At 46.4% G+C, this 19,778-nt stretch overlaps 1 protein-coding gene across 1 annotated transcript in view; it reads right to left on the reverse strand.

Moving 5' to 3' along the window:
- Window positions 1–14,718: 14,718 nt before the first annotated feature.
- Window positions 14,719–19,778, reverse strand: part of PRKCG (protein kinase C gamma) — a 60,354-nt gene continuing 55,294 nt past the window's right edge. Inside the window, exons 15-18 of the mRNA XM_035135804.2 lie at window positions 19,502–19,582; window positions 19,217–19,324; window positions 17,684–17,824; window positions 14,719–16,754 (exon numbers count right to left, since the gene is read on the reverse strand). Of these exons, the coding sequence (XP_034991695.1) occupies window positions 16,461–16,754; window positions 17,684–17,824; window positions 19,217–19,324; window positions 19,502–19,582 (624 nt within the window). The 3' untranslated portion in view covers window positions 14,719–16,460. The remainder of the gene's footprint in view (window positions 16,755–17,683; window positions 17,825–19,216; window positions 19,325–19,501; window positions 19,583–19,778) is intronic.

Consider the following 19,778-nt stretch of genomic DNA (forward strand, 5'->3'; position numbering starts at 1 on the left):
GGGGCCGTGTCTTGGACTCCTTTAAATCTACGCCATGCGGTCAAGCGTGAGATCCTCATCTCAGTTCCCCCCTTGAGTGATGCGCCACGCTGAGCAAAAATCCCATTCCTTCCCCTTTGTACAACCTCCAGGTACAGAAATTAAAAGCGCCCTGTCCCCAACTGGCCCTATGACTCTTACATGGTGGCAAAAAGCCACACACAGGATCAGCCTAGAAATCCCAAGGAATTATGGACAGGTACCCTGAAACACAGGGCAATTTTTAACCAGTCATTCTGGGAACTTGGGATGGATACAGTCCATAATTAATTTCTGTCAAGGGCCATGCCAGCAGCCAGGAAGCCCAGTGCTTTCAAAAGTGAGGGGACTTCCGGGCAAACTGCTTATTGGGCACCCATCCCTATTTGTTTGCAAGGAGATGGGGCAATATTGGCTATTTAATGAGCATTAATTCTGATTTGACTGTGGGAAGTTTAGGCAAAGTGGCATCAAAGCAAGTGCCATGCCACACTTTCCTGTGCATTTCCCCGTCACTTTCCTTACTGCAAGAAAGCAGATCCTTTGGGAAAGTGGGTTTGTTGCACAACTATAATTGTGCACCCTAAATTTGCCAGCACACAATCAAATCCCACCAGAATATAGTGACAATCTGGAAGCACCCAAAATGAATTTAAAGGTAAAGGGTAAAGGGGCCCCTGACCATCAGGTCCAGTCGTGTCCGACTCTGGGGTTGTGGCGCTCATCTCGCTCTATAGGCCGAGGGAGCCGGCGTTTGTCCGCAGACAGCTTCCGGGTCATGTGGCCAGCATGACAAAGCTGCTTCTGGCGAACCAGAGCAGCACACGGAAACGCCGTTTACCTTCCCGCCGGAGCGGTCCCTATTTATCTACTTGCACTTTAATGTGCTTTCGAACTGCTAGGTGGGCAGGAGCTGGGACCGAGCAACGGGAGCTCACCCCGTTGCAGGGATTTGAACCGCCGACCTTCTGATCAGCAAGCCCTAGACTCTGTGGTTTAACCCACAGTGCCACCTGGGTCCCAAAATGAATTTAGAGGCAACTAAATGAATCTCAAAACATGAGTCTCAAATGAGTCTCAAAACATGAATTTTTTATGCAAAAAAGTAAAATTATCCTACTCTCGCCTTTAAAAAATAGTTAACAATTCCCATTTCTTCCTGTTGTTAGAGGTGCTGTATTAAAGAAAACGTGGAAAAGATTAAATGCCAATGACTCAGCTGGCAGCTCTTCCTCAGGTGCAGTTCTGTGCTTGTGGAGAAAAGCTGGGAGTAGAAAATGCCCACCTTAAGAGCACTGGGCAGAGAAGAGGTGCTAGGAGAACACAAAGAACAACTGGGTCATATCCTGAATTCAGGGCATTTGTGCTCAACAAGACTCCCTAGGTCATTGATATACCAGTAAATGTTATGGAGAATTTGGCAAAACCTATAAATAAGGGGAGTGGTGTTAATATAGAAAGCGAAAATAATAACACATATTTCTCACAACTTGAAATTCCAGATTTGACTTTGTAAATGCACCACTTTTTGAATCTGGGCAAAGTTTTCTTTCAGCCCTGGCAAAAACCATATGGAGAGCTGTTTGCAGTCTCCCTTGAAGCTGAGAGTTCAGGAACTTCTGTACCACAATCTTATTATGGGAATACACCAGAAGCAAGTGCCTTAAAGAACAACAGCTGTGCAACGGAGGCTGGCCCATCAGGGAGGGTGGGGCACTGCCTCACCTGCCACCATTACAACTGTGCGCTTCCAACTCTCAGGCACAGCTGTTCAAAACCGTCCTGCCTGGTTAAAACTGGCTGTTAAAAGTTTCAGCCAATTGACCTGTTGATTAAAGTTTGCAGACCTTCTTGTCTTGGGAAGCTCACCTTTCCATACCACACACAGCTGGGGGTGCACTCAATGAGCCCATTTAAAAAAAAAAAGGAGGAGGGATACACCTACCAAGAGAGTCTTACCAAAGCAAATGCCTTTAAAAAATTCTTTTAAAGTCTAGGCTAGGGATGCGACCCTCCAGAAGTTGATAGACTCCCATTGGAGATTAGGGTTGCCAGACTCAATAGAGGACAGGACTTCTGTGCCTTTAATTGCCCTGCTCTCTTTTGAGTTTGGAAACCTTAAAGAGAAACCAGCAGACCCTTTGCTTGGAAATTATACAAAGGGTCTGCTGGTTAATCTTTAAGGTTTCCAGACTCAAAAGAGAGCAGGGCAATTAAAGGCACAGAGTCCTGTCCTCTATTGAGTCTGGCAACCCTAGCTAGGGATGGTGGGAGTTCAACAGAATCTGAAGTGGCACAGGTTCTCTAGATAGGATGGGTATTACATATTGGTGCAAGATGCTCTCAGCTGGACTCCTTCCACCTTGCTGAAATTACTCATTCAGTCTCTGGCCCCAATCCCCACCCCCCACCCAGAAGGAAAGAGCAGATGAGTGAACAGGCAATGGCAGTGACTGCCCCGTCTCATATTTATTGCCTATTGCATGGTCCCTCTAGGCCACAGGGATAGTGTGGCTAAACGGATGTCCATGGAAAGGGGGAACAGCAGCACTGAAGGGCCGTCTGTGGAGGCATGGGCCTCGGCAGCTGCCAGATGATGCCAACCCTTGATGGCAGCCCTGGCTCTAGGCTGCATGCTTCCAGCATGAGTGTTTACTTCCTGTGTTTAAAATCAACACTGACCAATGAACAGATTGCAGTTAACCTTGCAGCATAACTGACCCACTGTAAGCAAGGCTTTCGTCCCATCCCCGTCCCCCAATTGTTTCCGAACTGGATATTGTGTAAATAATGCTCAACTGGAAAAATTCCAAGAGCTCTGGCCAGGTAGTGGATTAATTTTTAGAAAGTTTTAAGTTGGGAATAATACAAATTCCAGTAGCAATCCAGTTTTTAGAAATCCAGGACAAGGCCCTGTTTCGGATTATTCTTCATCAGCTGGAATGACAGTCTTACATTAAAAATGTGTCTTAGAGCAGTGTTTCCCAACCTTGTGCCTCCAGATGTTTTGGGACTACAACTCCCATCATCCCTAGCTAGCAAGACCAGTGGTCAGGAATGATGGGAATTGTAGTCCGAAAACAGCTGGAGGCACAAGGTTGGGAAACACTGTCTTAGAGTATTGTATTACATTCTGTCTTCTTTATATATACACAATTATATACAGAAAATTCCAACAGAGACAGCACATCTTTTGTCATCTTTACATAGGAGATATATAGAAAATTATATATAAACTTATAACAAACAAAGAATGCTTACCTCTAGGTTCATAGTTTCAAGGTCAAAGCATACCATTCATGTTTTTCTAACTTACCGTATATAATTGTGTATATATAAAGAAGACAGAATGTAACACAATACTCTAAGACACATTTTTAATGTAGGACTCTTTGTCATTCCAGCTGATGAAGAATAAAACAAAACAGGGCTTGTCCTGGATTTCTAAAAACTGGATTGCTACTGGAATTTGTATTATTCTCCACTTAAAACTTTCTAAAAATTAATCCACTACCTGGCCAGAGCTCTTGGAATTTTTTCATTTGATTTTCTCAATTCTCCAAGGACTCCCCCTTTTTTTTTTTTTAATGCTCAACTGGGGCAAATGTGCTTAAAAAAAGAAAAAGAACTTTCCCTCTCCTGTGATCTGAAAAGGCTCTCAATGTTCTTATAATTTCAGGATACACTGTCCAAGCCTTACCACGAACGAGCCACTGAGGCGTCGTTGCCAGGCTGTCCGTTCTGCTTTGCATCTAAGTGAATTTCTCCAAGAAAGATTGGGGTGGGAGTTGGAGAGAGGACTCGTTTTCCTTGGTGTACTCTGTGTGCTGAAAATTCATGTGTTGGCTTGGGTTGATGGGAAGAGACGACTGTCAAGTTGTAGCATCAGCGAGCCAGGTGACAAGCGGAACGCAGATCTAAGGGCAAAAAAGCAAGCTTTGAAAGAAGATGGGAGTGTTACGCTCTCTGAAGTGGAAAGAGGTTAAGGAATAAAGGAGAGAGGCAGCGACAGGGACTGGGTCCCACGGCAGGTGGTAAAAATCCAGTATCACCTGAATCTACATCGTGGAGAATTTGTAGCTGTTAAGACTCTTGGGTTCCTTTTCAAACAAACAAACAAACAGACATGGTTTCTAGCCCTCGAAGATATTTTAAAGGATAGATGGCATGAAATGAAACCATCTTATCCATGGATCCATGCCATCCACAAATTTGTGGAAGATTACTGAGATTATGGTTGAGATGCAAACACACAAACTGCTAGGGTATAGTGGTTAGAGCGTCGGGCTGGGCTCAGGAAAACCCGGGTTCAAAGCCATGAAACTCACTTAGTAAACTTGGGACCAGTCACTATCTCTCAGCCTAGCCTCCCTCATGGGGTTGCTGTAAGGATAAAATGAGGGTGAACCATGTACACTGCCTTGAACTTGGAGGAAAGGTAGGATACAAATAAATGTAGTAAATAAAATATAAAAGAATCATCGCAACTCCAACTTCCCTGAGACCTCTAAGTCTCCCCACACGACTTATCAGTTTCTCCCCCTTCTGCCTGAGACTTTCTTCCATCCTTATTTTCTTAGCAGCCTAAAGATACAAGACTGAGTTACATCACTCGCCCAGTCAATTTATACCTAGGGCCCATTAATGGTAATTGCTCTTTAAAGCTTTAACACAAAAAGGCAAACCATAACCATGGTTGCCCTGCTGATGAGAGACATCACTAAGTTAGGTCTCATCCACACTTGTCCCATGCCTAGAAAGCATAGGTGTGAGCAGTTTCCTGCTTGTGCCGTGTTTTCTTAGCATGGATCCAAGCCACTTCCTCCCAGAAAACCCACTCTTTAGTGCTAAATTGGAACAAACAGCAATCCACAGAAAACCCAGTTGCCGTTTGTTCCAATTCAGCGCTAAAGGGTTCAAAGGGCACTCGGGTGCAATGACGAAGATTTGGGTGCTAGGTATGTGGAGAACTTGAGTGTTTTGGTGTTCAGAAGATGTCTGTGTCTGACAGTCTCAGATCCTCCCCCACCCTGGTTAATTGCAAACAAGCAGTAATGGGGATTAAGCCGACCTCGCAACTGTATTGAATTTAGAATGCCCCATGTGCTAATTCCTGATCAGAATTAACTGTACTTATGCATGGGGGGGGGGGCGAGAAGCACACACACACTCAGATATATACCCAACATTATTACTTGCTGATCTGTGTGCACCTGTGAACCAGCCCTACTGGGAGGACCAGTTTGTATTGCCCAGAACCACTTCAGGTGGGTGTAAAGAGTAACTTCTGGCATCGGCAGAGGATCATTTCCAGGTGGCTTCGAGGGACTTGGCCTATTTCCAAGCACACACCATATTAAAACAGGTGGCTCTATTCAACCTGTAATCCACTTCTAACACCATGTAGCATCCTGTGGGTTTGGTAAGGGTACTCACTGGGGAACCATGCCACAAGTCTGCCCGAATACTGTACCAGGGAAGCAGCAGGAGAACTCCATATCATTACTTGCATTTATTCATGAGCAGCAGAACAGCAACTCAATTGCTCCACAGACAAGGCTAAGGTTACATTGGGTTCCTAATGAGCTATGGAGGTAACCAAACCCAAAAAGGGTGGGAAGAGTTTCTCATAGAGGCAAGGCCAGTCTCTTAAAGAGACATGCTGCACTGACTACCCTGCACAAACATTAATTTTTTAAAAAAAGCAGGCCCTTTTAAGAATGTGCACCCTATAAAAAGTTCCCCCAGAATTATTATGCCACGCACACAGATTCCTTGGAGGGCCAACATGATCCAGGGGCAAATAAAGTACGGTAATGTAAAAGTGTTCCCATTGGTTAAAATGAGTTTCCAATGTGCTTTTGGACCTTTTGGTAATGCCTTTTGAACAGCACAGATGTGACAGCAGAAGAAACAGCCATTAAAAAAGAAAAATCAAATTCTTAAGAATCAGCGCAAACGTATCTTCTGGTCACCGCAGCATGATCTTTACATTGCACAGAATTATTATTATTTCAGTTTATTATCCAGCTTTCACAGTAATGTTCCAGGGCAGGTTACAGCGATTAAAAAAAATACAATTATTAAAATCAGTTTGGAACAAATGACAGTCAAGAGAAATGCCAAAAACCAATTTAGGAAGGAGATACTCCCCTGCCCTACCTCCCCCCCTCCCAAATATGAAGAGCCGTCTTCATTTCTCGCCCGGGTCTGGAATCCGCTGTGGCAAGGCGAGGAAGGCTCTTCTGGGGCATTGTGAAGGAAGGTGAGGTAGCAGAGAGAGGGGGGAGCAAGTGCTGAAAATGTGCATGGTCTCTTCTGCCCAGCCTGCTATGCAGGGAGCCAGCGGCCCATCTTCCATTCCTCCTTGTCAGCATCTCAGCCTGGGGACAGGGCGTCCCCACTGGGGGTGGGGGCAGAGAGAGAGAGAGAGAGAGGAAGAAGGGGATGCTCTCCAGCAAGGAACACGTCTCTCCCCTCGGTTATTCTGGTCCTCCTGCCCTCAAGCTCTCCAGTTACACCCTGTGATGTAAACAGGGCGAGGGAGCTTTTTTTGGTTCTCGGCAGTGTTTTGCGCAGCAAGGGAGAGGCAGGTCAAGAAAATACGACCCAGCAGCCCTGCTTCCTAGCAACCTCCAGGAACACACCCTTTTTGAAAACCTCTAGTCCCTCTTGAGGGAACTCTGGTGCATAGCTGCCAAGTTCTCCCTTTTTTTAAAGGGAAATTCCCTTATGCTGAATAGGCTTCCTCGCGAGAAAAGGGAAAACTTGGCAGCTATGCTCTGGTGGGGCATCCATTCCAGAGAAGCAGCTTTTTCACAGCCATGCCAAGTGCTGCACCTGTTGAATTTCTTTATCTATCAATGTCTATGGAAGCCCTGCCAGGGTTTTGTTTGTTTTTAAGCTGCAGCTCTACCTTTTGCACGTTCCTCTCATCCAACCCAGGAGTCCTGGCTCCAACCATAATCTGTTGTATGTCCACTTAAGGAATAAAATTGCCAACTCGATTGGGGGGGGGTGTGTGTTTCTTGAGCACTTTTTTTTTTTTACTTCAAGAGGAACTTGATCTGATTAAATGTGAAGCCTGTTTGGGGATTAGAACAAGCATCGTCATCTGCTAATATTCTGCCATCCAATCGGTTAAAGGCATAGCTGCCAAGTTCCAGCCTGAGAAATAAGGGACTGGACCGGAAGTAGCAGACCAGAAGTAACGCTGCCGCCATTTTGGAACTGGGCAGAGCATGCTCAGAAGCTACTTTTGATGCTGCTCTGCCCTGTTCCAAAATGGCCGCCACACCAGAAGTCGCGCTGTGGCCATTTTGGAACTGGGCAAAGCAGCATCAAAAGTCGCTTCTGAGCATGCTCCGCCCAGTTCCAAAATGGCCACCGCGCCAGAATAAACCGGGGGGAAACAAAAAAAAAATCCATTTTTTCGGCTGGGGACAGCCGGAAAAACGGGGGTTTCCCGGGGAATATGGGAGACTTGGCAGCTATGGTTAAAGGTGCAGGAGGAAATGCTAGCTAAGTTGGCAACCCTTCTAAAGAACCCAGAAGTCCTTGATTTCAGCTGCATCCATAATCTGTTTTATTCCCCGACCATCTTTCACATTCATCCCCAGAGAAACCTAGGAGTTTTCCTAACTGATGCCCTCCCCTATGGCTGGTAGCCATATTTTAGACATCCCACTGTAATTCCTTCCCAGGCACCCAACTCTCTTTAGCCAGCTCACATTCTTCTGTTGATGATATTGCTATATTGTGACATGCAGGGGGGGGGAGGAAAGAAATGTCATCAAAATACACCCCTTTTTCAATTAGAATGGATCCAAGAGCAGGTCTCATTAATATTCCCACCATCCCGCCCGGCCTCCAAGGGAAAATGTGAAATGGCTCTTCTCTAGTCCTCTCCCGCGCAGCTTGCTACCCTCTCACATCTTCACTTCTTTTGGAGAGAAAGAGGGCAGAGGGATGCCCAGCTATCTCTGTGTCAATGTCAGGCTTGGTGACTGGAATGTGAATGGCACAACCACTGCGGATAGTGACGTCACACACACATAAGCACCTCTCTCTCACACACACTCACACAGCACCTGGAGATACAGAGCCCACACAAACACAGCCACCAGCCAGATGATGGAGAAACATGAAGCGGGAGGCGGGGAGGGAAACCCACATATACATCAGAGACATATCAGCCTGACTGGAGAGAGACAAAGCTGTTTATATGCAGCAGACAGACAAAACCACACACACACACACACACACACACACACACACACACACACACACACAAAATGATGCATGAATTAACCTTAAGCCTCAAGCCATTGCCCACACCATAACCATAGCAATAGATGAGGCCGTCCAAGCACTCCACTAATGCCGCCCATATTTACATAATGGGAATGGCATCTACGGTAATCAGGATCCACTCCAAGTAATACCGTAGGCTTAATAAAACTGCTTTGCAATTTCATTAGGCTTCGCAAGCTGGAATATAACTTGGGAGGCAACCATCAAACACCCAGACCATGCCAGACAACCGCGTATCTCTTGCATGCAACAGCTGTATGCAAGGGGCACACTGCTAAAACAGATGCTTTTGGAAATAAGACCCGGTGTACAACAGGGTTTACTTCCATGTGACTCTTCATGGGATTAAAGCCGCAGTCACTCAATGGACACATTATTAGCTAGTTTAAATACAGGCCACCGTGTCCCCATTCACAGCCATGCACCACACATATCCACTCATACATCTCCCGCTCTCTGAATCTGTAAAAATATGGATGGTGAGGGATGGAGTCCATATAGAATCTGGAAGTTCAGCAGGGAAGAGTCTGGGCAGAATCTTGCACAGGAGTAAGCCAATGCGGTGCCCCCACCCATGTTTTTGGACCACAACTCCCATAATTCCACAATGCCAGCCATGCTGGCTAGTGCTGATGGAAGTTGTAGCCTCTACAACATTTGGAAGGCACTGCACTGGCTACCCTTGGTCTGGCAGATCCGCGACAGAACATGGGTGGAAACAGAGGTTATGGCTAGAACCTGGCTGAATCTGAAGTTTACTAGTTTTTCATGGTTACTTGGAAAGAACACACTGGTTACTTGAGAGAACATGTTTTACTAGTTGGCACAGTGAATAAATGCTGGTTGAAAACATGGAGCCAGCTCTTTCGTCCCTCACATCTCTCCTCAAAACACATTTTCCACGAAGCCTTAAAAGCAAGGTCCTGCCTTCAGGCGAAAAGAAGTCTAAGTATCTATCATTGCATTCGGTCCATGTACAGACCACAGTCAACATTTAGCTTGTAACAAGTTTGTTTTCTCCTGCTCTGGAGGGCAGGACTCAAACCAATGGCTTCAAGTTACAAGAAAGGAGATTCTGACTAAACATCAGGAAGAACTTTCTGACAGTAAGAGCTGTTCGGCAGAGGAACGGTCTCCCTCAAGAGGTTGTGGGCTCTCCTTCCTTGGAGATTTTTAAGCAGAGGTTGGATGGCCATCTGTCATGGATGCTTTAGCTGAGAAAATCCTGCATTGCAGGGGGTTGGACTAGATGACCCTTGGGGTCCCTTCCAGCTCTACAATTCTATGATTCTATGAACCTCCCAGAGGCAGGGACCCTTCCCGCCACTTGGGGTTAATATATATATTAAACATAAACACATGGGTAGACAAAACATACAGAACTCACATCACCTGGAACACATTTATTTGTAATATTTTATGATACTTGCAAACCATTTAGAAATGTTAAGTGGTCTATATATTGTCTAAACACCATGCACTGAGGACTGCCACATAAAAACACGCACAGGTGGCATCCATCAACCTGATCATCTGGGAATGCAGGATGACACACAAATAAACACCCACACCTCTGCAAGATGCTTTAAACAAACTATACTTTGCTGAGGAATGCTAAGGCAGCAGGAATGTTAGGCGTCAGCTGCTAAATTCAGTACCTTGGCTGCTTCCAGACAACCTGCTTCTTGAGCATTCGTTCTGATTTCTTTGCAGGAAAGTTAGATAACGCCAGCTATTTAATGAGCATTCGTCCCGATTTGTTTGTGCGGAGGTTAGATGGCATTGTGTCAAATCCAGTGTCATCCCACATTTTCCAGTGCATTTCCCTGTCACTTTCCTTATTGGGGGGGGGGGAGTCTGCTCTTGGGGGGGGGAAGCAGGTTTGCCATACAAGACGCCCCAATCAAGTATAATTGCACAACCTGAATTTGCCAGTAGTATGCGATTGAATCCCACCTGGAAATAGTGAGCGCCTGGAAGCGCCCCTTGTTATTTTTGCAGAAGTGTTTAAAATGCTACAGTACCCGGGGGAGGGGGGATAATTCAAATGAGAATATGGTCAAATTACAGTACTCATTTTAGAATATACATTTTCTCTCGTATTATCAAAGGGAAACTGAATAGTGCTCTTTAAGATAAAGGCAAAAACTGGGCATTGCCCTAGACATTCCCAGTTGAAGCATATGGGCCAGCCCTACCATTAGGCAGTGAAGCAGCCACCTCAGACTTTGGATGCTGGGAGAGTGGTGGAGGAGCAGCAGCAGGCCCACTCCCCAGCCGAGCAATGCCCATCCTTTCCTGGAACCAGAGCATAGGAAAACCTGAACCAGCTGGATTTCTTCCAGACACAAAGCTGTTAAAAGTGCAGGAGCTTTGCTAGATCGAGGCTGGGGTGCGGGGAAGGTTGCAAGTGGTTGTTTTTATTAGTTGAGCATTGCTCTGTCCTGCAGCTCCCTCTAGTGACCATTGTCTTTAGTTACATTTGGGCATAGCTGCCAAGTTTTCCCTTTTCTCGCGAGGAAGCCTATTCAGCATGAGGGAATTTCCCTTAAAAAAAAAAGGGAGAACTTGGCAGCTATGCATTTGGGAAAAATGAATTGTCCACTGACAATGTCAAAGAGCACACTGTTCTTCTCGTTAGTGGCGTCTGCCCTCCCACCAGATGTCAAAGAGAAAAACAACTACCAGACTTGTAGAAGACATCTGAAGGCGGCCCTGTTTAGGGAAGCTTTTGATGTTTAATAGATTATGATATTTTAATATTCTGTTGGAAGCCGCCCAGAGTGGCTGGGGAAACCCAGCCAGATGGGCGGGGTATGGATAAATAAATAAATAAATTTCAGAGTCCTTGGGAAATGAGGTGCAGAGTGCCTAGAAATTTACTTCCCCGCAAGAAAGGGACGGCCAAGTGCCTAATGTCCTGGGATGTGCCCACACCAGGGTGTTAATGCACATGTGCTTCACTGTTTTCATCTGAACAATTAAGCAATTATTCTAGCTTTCAGCCTTCCTCTCTCTCCCAACTTATTATGCCCCGCCCCTGCCCCCCAAATTTTATTTGTTGTAAGCAAGACTGATATTTACCTATCAGCAAATAAATGGTAGCCACCCTTACTCTTTTTGGAGTAGTTACAGGTAGGTAGCCATGTTGGTCTGAGTCGAAACAAAATAAAAAAATTCCTTCAGTAGCACCTTAAAGACCAACTAAGTTTTTATTTTGGTATGAGCTTTCGTGTGCATGCACACTTCGTCAGATACACTGAAACAGAAGTCACCAGACCCTTATGTATATTCAGAGGGTGGGGGTGGGGGTGATGGGAATGGGTGATGGGCTGATAGGAGTGGTAAATCTGTTGATGACTGTTAACGACTGTTAATGACTGCAGTTGGTCATTAACAGTTGGACTGTTAGTGACTGTTAATGACTGCAGTTGGACTGTTAATGACTGCTTTTTGGAGTAAATATAGAAGGGGGACTGTTCCAATCAAGGAGATTTGGGAGATAGGTTTGTGGCAGGGGAGGGGGATGGAGGCGTAAGACAGAAAAGTAAGCCTCTGGTTATTCTCCTAAACAGCTTGTACAGTACTTTAAATAGGAGCCTCTTACATCAACCCCATCAGTGGAATCCATATTGCAAAAAATCCCAATTTGTAGATCTGTGAGTGCATGTGATTAATGTTTACAAGGGCATGCGTAAACCAGGTTTCCTAACAGCGCAATCCAAACCCAAGATCCAACAGCACGAGATTTGGCAGGTGTTGGTCTTTCCTGGCTGAGACTGGGCAGGCACAGCTGGGGCTATGCTGGCATAAGTCCCTAAACTTAGCTCTGCTGGAGATATACCAGCTTAACTCCCTAAATTGGGGCACAGCTGGCAGAATTTAAAACTGGTGTAACTTATACCAGCATGTCCCCAAAAAGGAGTATTCCAGGGGCAGGGCAAGGATTTGCACCTATTCCAAACACCTTTCAACTCTGGGACAATTTAGCAATCCAGCAAAACATAGCCAGAGAATGGATGGTGTAAGAAAAATTCATCCTGGATGGAGTTTGGGATAGGGGTAATTCAGGCATATAATTTACAGTTTTCTATATTTAGGATTGCTCTGTTAAGCCGGAACAAGGCTGTGATCCTACCCATGTTCACTGGGGATGGGAGCAAGCCCCTCTAAGCTTATGAGGATTTACTACTCAGAGTGTGTTGGGTAGCCTGCACCCAACTCCACTTTAACTGTGTTGTGAATCATAGCCTGAACTTTTCTCCAAAATGTGGCAGGGATGATCCAAATTCTCTCTGCTCAACCAACATTTGAAGTTCTGTTCAAGTGGAGATCAGCTAAACCACACGGGGTTGCATCAATTTAGACTACATTCCTGGACAAGATCCGGACATGGAAACTTTGTAGGAATCTCTGGTGGATTCATCTGGGCAAAAGTGGCTAAAAACGAGGCTGCTGCTGGACTGTCACTATTTTGGTCTGAGAGTCAATCACATTTCAGTCAATTCGGGCTGTGTTTCTAAAGATTTGACACCCTGATGCAACAAATGTGCTTCTCACCGGCACCACCAAATTGGACCTTTTGTTGCTTCCTGATGACCTGTTCACTGAATATTCGTCCTGATTTATTTGCACAGAGTTTGCAGGGTGTTAGATGCCATTTGCTATTTATAATGTGAAGAGGTCCTGCTATTCACCTGGCTGCAGTTTGGTCGAGTTGCTGCTGCTTGGCAGGAGGTAGAAGGGGAGGAGCGAAGCAGCAGCAAAGTAGGCTCAGTGCAAATGCATCAGCAGAACCAATCTCACGCTCCTGCTGCCATGTTTGCACACCAGACCATGCTCCCTGCTGCCTCTCCCCTGCACCTCTCAGCAAACAGGGTGAAGGGTGTCACCCCACCGTCCGCTTCCCTTCTTACTCCCTGGTCATGATGCTTAGGGAATGCAGCCCAAATCCCTTTCATCCAGTATGACAACACAACATCGCGCCAACCAACACAGAGACAGAAAGGCAAGGCACACTGTGGGTTGGATAAATATCTTTTATATTGAAATGCATAGGTGAGTCCATTAATCTATGGTACTGGATACAGGGAACCACAAGCTGAAGGGAAGGAGGTGTGGGCGGGTTATTCCCAAGCTGCGGGAGTGGGAGGAATTTCAGCAAAGAGAAAAAAAGACCGAGGCTGGAAACTGGCGGAAGACTGGTGTGCTGGAAGGATCAGGCAAACCAAAGGGGAAAGAGCTCTGGAAATGACTCAGGAGAACAATTCCGGTCCTATCAGCAATCTTACTCATCTTTCATGAGCGCAGCAGTTCTGGATCCCAACATCTTCTGGTCTAAAGACAGGCTATCTCTTCCTTAGGTAGGTTCAAGGTACTTGCGGTCTAGCTCCCATGCTCACTCTTAGCCCCATGCCCTTGCTGAGTTAGGGATGGGCTGAAGAGGGCTACCCACTTGATGCCCATTTGCCCCAGCTTATAGCCTGCTGGGTGCTTGATAAAAAACCCTCTGCCAGAGAAGGAGGAATGAGGTCCACATAGAATGGGCAGGCATGAGGTGACAAGAGGCCAAATCTAGCTTCCCCCAATTTCAAAGTGAGAGGAGACAGGTAAAGAGGGGCTGCTGGCCCAGATGCACCAAAATCTGCAGCCTGATGCATGAAGGGAAGAGAATGGCATTGAAATTTTTCGCTTAGCTCATCATGTCCTGCCAGCAGAATATAATTATTTCTCCGCTCATCAACCAGTCGCCAACTAAGACCAGTTTTTGTAACTTTTGGCACGCACCCATTTAACATGGCGACCACTCGCTCTTATGGAAATCATCCGCACTGGGCAAATCAGGACAAAGACTAGTTTTCGATGGGTTTCCCCCATGAGGTAAAAACAAATACCAGTCTTTTGCCACATAATGAAAAATATTCACAACACAAGCTTGATAGGGTGTCTTTCCCACATAAAAAAGCAACAGGGTATTCATATGATAAATGAAACGATCTGTTAAGAGGAGTCCCCAGAGAAATTTGGGGGGGGGCGTTGCATGGGGGGGAGGTGCCATCTTCAGTTTACCACACACCTCGAGTTTTAAAGCTGGAAAGAGGCCGCCAGGTGTTAACTTGGGAGAGCAGATGCAGAGGGTTGGCGGTGTCCACTGAGCAGGATGGAAACGCGGAAGATAGGTATAAATAAATAAATAAATAAATAAATATACTATAATGTCCATGTAATATAGTCCATGCACCAGAGAAAGAGAGAGAGAGAGAAAGAACGAAAGAAAAGTCGCATTTGGACATGCTGTGTGTTACTATAAAGGAGGGCGATATTTTCTCCTTGGAGTCTAGCGTGCCACCTCTGTTGCTGTCATCGCTTCCTTTCCAAAGTCTGGTTTTCAACAGCTTGAGTGGGAGATGCAAGCAGCCATGTTGAAGGAAGCAAGGCAAAGGTGTCAGTGCTGGGGGCCGGGGGTGATGGAGGACCGAGCCATCGGGGCTCAACAAGGGCAGAACTGTGTCACAAAGAGTGAGGTTAGGGGGTGTAGAGGAAGGGCCTATTTGGGATTCTACACTCTTTTTGTGCAGGCAGGCATCCTAGCTATGCGTGAAATCGAAGGGCTCCAACTAGTTTGGGTAAGATCTATCGAGTTCAAGGTTACGTCGTCACACTGTAGCAGGTAAGGAAAGCACCCCGGGGATGAAATTTAGGACTAGGATCTGGGAACAGGGCAAGGGGCGAAGACTGGAAGGGTTTTCGGAAATTATCTGAGCAGTCAATCAGCAGGGGAGGCAGGGGGAGAGAGGGAAGGAAGGTGGTGCTTCCTGACATTTCCCCAAATTTAAAAACTACTTCCAGGGCAAACAGATACACAGGATCATTAAAATGTAGATTAGGCATCCCTTCGTATTTTAAGCCTGTACGTAGGGACTGAGGAAGCTGCCATATACTGAGTCAGACCGCTGGGCCAATCTAGCTTTTGTCCTGTCTGCACTGACTGGCAGTGGCTCTCCTTAGGGTTTTCAGACTGGGAAAATTTCACAGCCCTAGAGAAGCTAGAAATTGAACCCATGGCCTTTGCTCTACCACTCAGCCATGGCCCTGTGAAGGAAAGCACATCCTTTAGAATGCATGATCAGGACAGACAGCAGTGAAAGGGTGGGCTCTCCTCCCCCACCCCCACCCCACTTTAGTGCAAAGCAACACATGGAATAATAATTCTTCAAAAGGCTGCTATTTTGGTCAGCGATCACATGCTCACCTTATGGTTGCTTCTTCGATTCCAGAGTATAATTATGCCCGCTGCATTCCCCTTATCCATTAGAGAAACAAAACTCATCAAAGAAAAATCTGCAGGGGCCAAATAAATAAATAAATAATCGCATGGCCTTTTGTAAGGGATGAAAAAAAAATACACGTTGAGCTAAGGACTTGCACGACTGCTTCCTGTTTGGATCTCTGTGTTTGCAACACACCTTCATTTCACTGCCTACTCAACCCATTTGTCAGAACTTTGCAGCCATGTGGCCAACCTGGATTTAGGGCAGAGGGCATGTCTTCTGGGCAGATTTCAGCCACAATTTCCATCGTTTTGTCACAAAGTGCGTGCAGTCCTGTCTATTGCCCCCTTGCCTGCTTAGGCCATCCCATGTTTTGGCCAATTTAGAGGAATTTCTGATGGTGTGAAAGCTATCCACCGCTCTGATTATAGGAGGAAAAACCTTGTAAACACAGTACTGAAAGGGCCATTTTTACAGAAACGCCTGGCAGTTTTCTCTTTGTGCCAACGCAAACTCCATTTAATTGGGTGATGCTCAAAAAAGATTAGCCTTGACCTAGGGAATATTCCTATTTCATTGGGGCGGTGGAGTTTAAAAGTCCCTCTATAGATATATGTGTGCTTTCTTAACCTCACTGATCTGGGTTTCACCTAGTGGAGGTAAGGAAGGAGGGAAGCAACTCACTGGAGACAATTAACAAAAAAAAAGAGTGTTTTCTAGGGGAGGCAGGGGTCATAAGGTCAAGCGTAGGGTTTATAGGGCTGGGCTCTGAGCAGGAGTCATGCTCCCGGGAGCAGAATTCTAAGGGCGAGGCTTGAATTGGGGTTCTTAGGGTCAAGAGTCATCCGGGAGACACTCTCACACCAGGGAGGTTGGGGGAGGGATCATCCCGGTCGGAGAGAGGGGCATGCTGGTTGGAGAGAGGGGCATGCTGGTCGGAGAGAGGGGCATGCTGGTCGGAGAGAGGGGCAGGGCTGTTGGGGAGAGGCTCCCCTGCCGCAACGTGGACGGGTGCACAAACTCAGGGTTGATGTAGGTGAAACCCTGGAACTCGCTCTGATCAATGCTTGCGAGGACCAGCTGGTCTGGGGGTGTCAGCGCTGGAGGTGCCCGTGTGAAAAACTTGTCAAAGTTTTCGCCGCTCCGGCCGCACTGGATGGGGTGACGGGGGCAGAGAGAAAGAAAAGGGGAATAGGAGGGATGAGGGGAACAAGGAAAATGGAAAGAGAAAGGGAATAAGAATTATCTCTGTTGGTTTCTTTAACACAACCCCTCCCTCTCCACTTTTTAATCTTTCTTGAACTTGCTACATCTTCATAACGTTTCCGGAATTAAAAACCTAACACAACATCTGAATTTTTAACCTTAAAAAACCCCACCGCTCTGTTAGCCTTTGGAGTTTTGTTTGACATTTCTTTCCATCTCAGGGAGACAGTTTGAAATGGATCTACGGGTATGACTAACATTGGATACAGCCCTGAATCTTGATCACCGTTTTATATCTTCCTGGTGCATGTCATTATATTGTGCTGTGTGAAGATCCCTGCATGCTGTAGCTCATATATCCAGAGCTGGTGTCTGTGAGTGTTTACTGATATTAATAGATATGAAATGCAGTGTTGTGTAGTAGTTTAAGAGTGTTGGAATAAGTCTGGGGAAACTCAGGTTTGAATCCTCATTTTGCCATGAAGGTGACCTCGGCCAGTCACACACTCTCGGGCTGATCTACCTCGCAGGGTTGCCGTGAGGATAAAATGGGAGGGGGCACAATGTACACTGCCTTGACTCCTTGGAGGAAGGCATACAGAAAGTAAATATACTAATAAACTGATCTATGCACATATGCACATTGCAATGAATGTGTGAAGAGGTTCAGATTTGTAGATAGGCAAAGTTCTGCCTGAGTAATGTACAGCAATGCATGTGTTCTTAATGGAGGTATGTGACACTGTGGTCTGTAGGACAACATGAGTGTGCCCATCCACATGCACAAAGACAGGTGTGTGCCTATTCACACCTGGTGACAGGAGCCTGCACAGCTGGATGTGGCTGAGCTCATTTGGGGACCCAAAGCTACTCACTGGACGGGGGATGAATGGCGGGGGGATTTCCAGCTGCTCCAGCCTCTCCCAGTCCATCCAGCGGAAAAAGCCGTGCTCCCGGATATCCCGTTCCCCTTCTGGTCCTGAGCCCAGGCGCTTCAGTGGATGCTTGGTCAAGAACTGGGGAAAGAGAAAGAGATCTGCTAGGAACACCCTCCTCTTCTAAGGGGTGCGGACCACAATCCGAGATTGGCTATTGCTGGATGAAATTTGGACTTTGTCTCATGTCTACCAATCTGCATGTACCAAGACAGGGAGGAGAGGTGAGAGCAGTGCCGCATTTACATACTGTCAGAGGTTCTTGTGACTACTCTAGAGTAACGACGCTCCGCATGCTTGTCTTTCAGCAGTTTTTATTTAGTGCAGGCTAATTACAGTGAGCTGGGTATGTACAACATGTCCGCTCAGTCCGATGCAGAATCCAGCACTAGACCGCCCCTGGACCTCCTCCAACATAAGAGTCTCGGGACAGCAAATCTCTTTCCCCGCCTTCTCCTGCGTAATTCTGGAACCGGAGGGGGAAAGGGTCTACGCTCCATGTTTTCCTTCTCCCCCCCTTTACCCCTCTCTCTCTTCCTCCCTCCTGTGTAGCAGGGGCTCTCCCATGCTGCCAGAGCCCTGGCCCTCTCTCTCCACTTCCTGACTGGACTCCTGAGCGTCCTTGCTGCTATCGCTACTTGTGGAGGAGCTGCTTCTGATGCGGGGAGGAGGATCCCTATATTCTCTTCCCCTTACACATACAATGGTACCTCTGGTTGCGAACAGGATCCATTCCGGAGGTCTGGCCGCATCCCGAGGAATTCGCAAGCAGGTCAGCGCTTCTGCGCATGCGCACGCGGCGAAACCCGGAAAAATACTTCAGGGTTGGCCACGTTCGCATCCCGAAGTTTACGTATCCAGAGGGATACACAAGCAGAGGTACAACTGTATAAGCTAAACAAGCTATAGCTGAGGGCCCCCCAAAAAATTAAAGGGAAAACGTACATTTCCAAAATATAAGATAAGTTCAACAATTAATTTGATAAAGTACATATTTTGTTATGTGCAAATGGCTTTAGATACCTATTAGGTCCATAAATTACCATATAGCATATATTCAACACAAAAAATGGTGACAACTCGTTGTTGACAAAGGACAGCTGGGCATATAAAGGGCCCCATTACCTTCAGTAGCTTAGGGCCTCATCAAACCTAAATCCAGCCCCGGGTGAGAGAGAGAAGCGTTTAACCCTTTACAACCCTGCCGATTCTCCCCTGCGGATCCCTGCTCCCCCATTACCAATTGCTGTCCTTCAAAAATGTCCAGGGGCAGAACAATCAGCTTGTGAATTCAGAGTTAAGCACCCCCCCCAACACACACACACCTTTTGGCCAATTTCCCCCTGAAAGTCCCTCTATTCCCAATGAGAGTCACCCATTGTTTCACTCACAACCACCTGGTTTCAACCTTCAGGGCAGCAAAAAGGAAATGTGGCACGAAGCCTTTCCCCTCTTTGATGTGCCAGGACTCACCCCTTTGCAGATGGAGACAGCCTCACGCGAAAGAGATTTGGGATAGGACACCGTGTGCTCCATGATCGACTGGAAGAGTTCGTCCTCGTCCTCTCCATCAAATGGTGGCTGTGGACCAGGAGCACAGGTAAAGCTAGTGTGAGAACTATGGCAGGTGGAATCTTTAGACTAAGAAATTAATGCATTGAGGTCTCTTGGCAACAGCCACAAACCATCCCCTGATACCACAAATGTATCCCTTGAACTGGACTGAATCATGGAAAAAACCCACCTCAACATACTTACCTGCCCAGCTAACATTTCATACAGAAGGACACCAAATGACCACCAGTCCACTGACTTCCCGTATGGCTGATAGGCAATAATCTAAGATGGGTAGAAATGGGAGGTTAGGTCCTTTAAACCTACAGACCTTTTCCATTCCATTTTTTTACCCAACATAGCTGCCAAGTTTTCCCTTTTCTCACGAGGAAGCCTATTCAGCATAAGGGAAAATCCCTTTAAAAAAGGGATAACTTGGCAGCTATGTTACCCAAACAGGTCCAACAAAGCAGCTTACAAA

The sequence above is a fragment of the Zootoca vivipara genome, chromosome 13 (genome assembly GCF_963506605.1).
Source record: "Zootoca vivipara chromosome 13, rZooViv1.1, whole genome shotgun sequence".
Taxonomy (NCBI): domain Eukaryota; kingdom Metazoa; phylum Chordata; class Lepidosauria; order Squamata; family Lacertidae; genus Zootoca; species Zootoca vivipara.